At 41.7% G+C, this 2,780-nt stretch overlaps 1 protein-coding gene across 1 annotated transcript in view; it reads left to right on the top strand.

The window, feature by feature from the left end:
* Window positions 1-2,780, top strand: part of RBMS1 (RNA binding motif single stranded interacting protein 1) — a 230,367-nt gene that overhangs the window by 68,583 nt on the left and 159,004 nt on the right. Inside the window, exon 5 of the mRNA XM_075317260.1 lies at window positions 1-79. Coding sequence (XP_075173375.1) covers window positions 1-79 — 79 coding nt within the window. The remainder of the gene's footprint in view (window positions 80-2,780) is intronic.

Raw genomic sequence — 2,780 nt, 5'->3', positions numbered from 1 at the left:
AATTAAGCAAAACAAACCTATATATTAGAGGACTTCTTCCAAACACCACAGACCAGGACCTAGTCAAGCTCTGCCAACCGTAAGTATCCCGTTATTACCTGCTGAAAAGTATAGATGAGAATTTAAGCCAAGTAGGGGTCCGTCTGATGCAGCAGGAACGTTGTCCAAAGGCATTCGTTATAAGATGGTTTATCGGGTGTGGGTGATGTACATCTTATGATGCAGATGGCAACAAATTGGGGATTCCATTAGGAAGCCAAATTGCAAATGTGAACACCGCCTTAAAGATGTTGTAATTGTGTGTGGTTGTACTTGGATTGTCTTTTTTGCAAGAAAAGTTATATCCAAAGAATCTCAAGCAGCAGACCTCCACTCTTGGGCCTCATTGGGATGTCTGTTTTTTGCATATGAGTGCTATCAATGTTCTTTACCAATACAAATCGCACCTATAGTAGTCAATGGAGTAACTAACTGGGCCACAGACCAAGTTTTCCTTGCATATTTGTGGAAATGTCTTGGCCACAGTGTCGGATCAAAGTCAACAATGCATGTCTATGGATCTGTAAAACATCTGGACTGCACGTGGGGGGCCATCCAAGTGTGGTCCATTTTTTTTTGTTTTTCTTTTCCCCTTGAACTGCTTGATAGGAATACATAAAGAATTTTTATTTTACTTAATGTCACTCAAATCGGTCTGTTTTTCCTCTCGGATGTGAAATAAATGAGGCCTTATTAAAAGAGAAAAATTGAATTGTAGTTGTTGGTAATCTCCAATCAATGGCTGCTTGGTTTCCATCCATAGTAAGGGTTTCATGGAGAATGATTGATTGCTTTACAAAATCTTGCTAACAACGTACGTTAAATCTAAGCTTAGTATCATGAGATCTCAGCAAAGACCTATCTGTAACGGCGATATAATACTGATTGATGCCTTTTTGGGAAGAAATTCGCTTTGTTGTTCTTCTGTAGTCACCATTTGAAGTTTTCTGCCAATTCGATCTCTGTGCATAGGGCTGGACTGTATACTGGATCGTCTCCTCCCTGTCTGTGATTCCCCAGCCCCTCTGCTGTCTCCGGTCTGTGAATGACCCGGTCACTGATGAGACTTCAAACAGAGGAGGCCGGTCATTCACAGACAGGAGGCAGGCAGAGAAGCCGGGTAATCATAGACCAGAGGCAGCGATTGAGCCAGGCAATCACAGACAGGCAGGCGGAGAAGTCGGGGAATCATAGACCTGACGCCGCAGAGGAGCCAGGGAATCAGACTGGAGGCAGGCAGAGGAACCGGGGAATCACAGACTGGGAGGAGAAGACCCAGGGAACAGTCCGGCCCCTGTGCACCAAAATCTAATTAGGAGAAAACTTTAAATGATTAAAGAAAAACAACAAAGTGGATTTCTTAAAGGTATCAATTTAATCAGTATTATATCGACATTACAGCAAGGTGTTTACTGTACATTGTGAAATCATTCTGACAGGTTCTCTTAAATGTGTAGCTTTTCCAAATTATTTTCATCACTAGTTATCGAATACCTATTACAACATCAATGCCCACTGTTCATGATCACAGTTTTGCTTATAAAGGTCATGTTGACTATTATGGCTGCATCACATTATTTCAGGGTACTCCAAACCCTATATGTACATAAGACTTTAGTTTTCAGGTGAATTTTTACAATTGATATATACAGCTCTGGTAAAAATTAAGAGACCACGGTACATTTTTATAAAAAATCAGCTTCTCTACATGTTTGACAGCCATTCCATTCCAGTGTCAGATGAATTCCAACCAGAGTACAGACCGGCAGAGAGCGGAAGCGATTCTCCACTGACCGGGATGACCGCCATCCTATTCACCCAGCAACTGCAGGGTGACATCAAGGGACCTACAAAAGGAATGTCAAATGGCAGCCTGGGTGAAGTACATGGCAAGAACAGTTCGTAACAGGCTCTTAGAGGCAGGGATCAAGTCATGTAAAGCTAAAAAAAAGCCTTTCATCAATGAGAAACAAAAGAAAGCCAGGCTGAAGTTTTGCCAAAGACCATAAGGATTGGACCATAGAGGACTGGAGTAAGGTAATCTTCTGAGTCCAATTTTCAGCTATGCCCAACACCTGGTCGTCTAATGGTTAGATGGAGACCTGGAGAGGTGTACCAGCCACAGTGTCATGCACCCACTGTGAAATTTGGTGGAGAATTGGTGATTATCTGGGGACGCTTCAGTAAGGCTGGAATTGGGCAGATTAAACTTTGTGGAGGACGTATGAATCAAGCTGCATACAAGGTTATCCTAGAAAAACAGTTGCTTCCTTCTGCTCAGGCAATGTTCCCCAACTCTTGAGGACTAGTTTTTCCAGCAAGACAATGCACCATGCATCAATCAATGTGTGGATGAAGGACCACCACATGAAAACCCTGTCATGGCCAGCCCAATCTCTAGACCTGAACCCCATTGAAAACCTCTGGAATGTAATCAACAGGAAGATGGATAGTCACAAGCCATCAAACAAAGAACTGCTTTAATTTTTGCACCAGGAGTGGTATAAGGTCACCCAAAAGCAGTGTGACAGACTAGTGGAAAGCAGCCAAGACTCATGAAAGCTGGGATTGAAAATCATGGTTATTCCACAAAATATTGATTTCTGAACTCTTCCTGAGATAAAACATTATCAGTATTGTTGTTTCTAAATGAATATGATCTTGTTTTCTTTGCATTATTTGAGGTCTGAAAGCAACGCTTTTTTTTTTATTATTTTGACCATTTTTCATTTCAGAAAATA

This window comes from Anomaloglossus baeobatrachus, chromosome 7 (assembly GCF_048569485.1).
Source record: "Anomaloglossus baeobatrachus isolate aAnoBae1 chromosome 7, aAnoBae1.hap1, whole genome shotgun sequence".
In the NCBI taxonomy this organism is placed as follows: domain Eukaryota; kingdom Metazoa; phylum Chordata; class Amphibia; order Anura; family Aromobatidae; genus Anomaloglossus; species Anomaloglossus baeobatrachus.
Note: the sequence above shows the minus strand (reverse complement) of the source record. Positions and strands in the feature narration are given on the sequence as shown.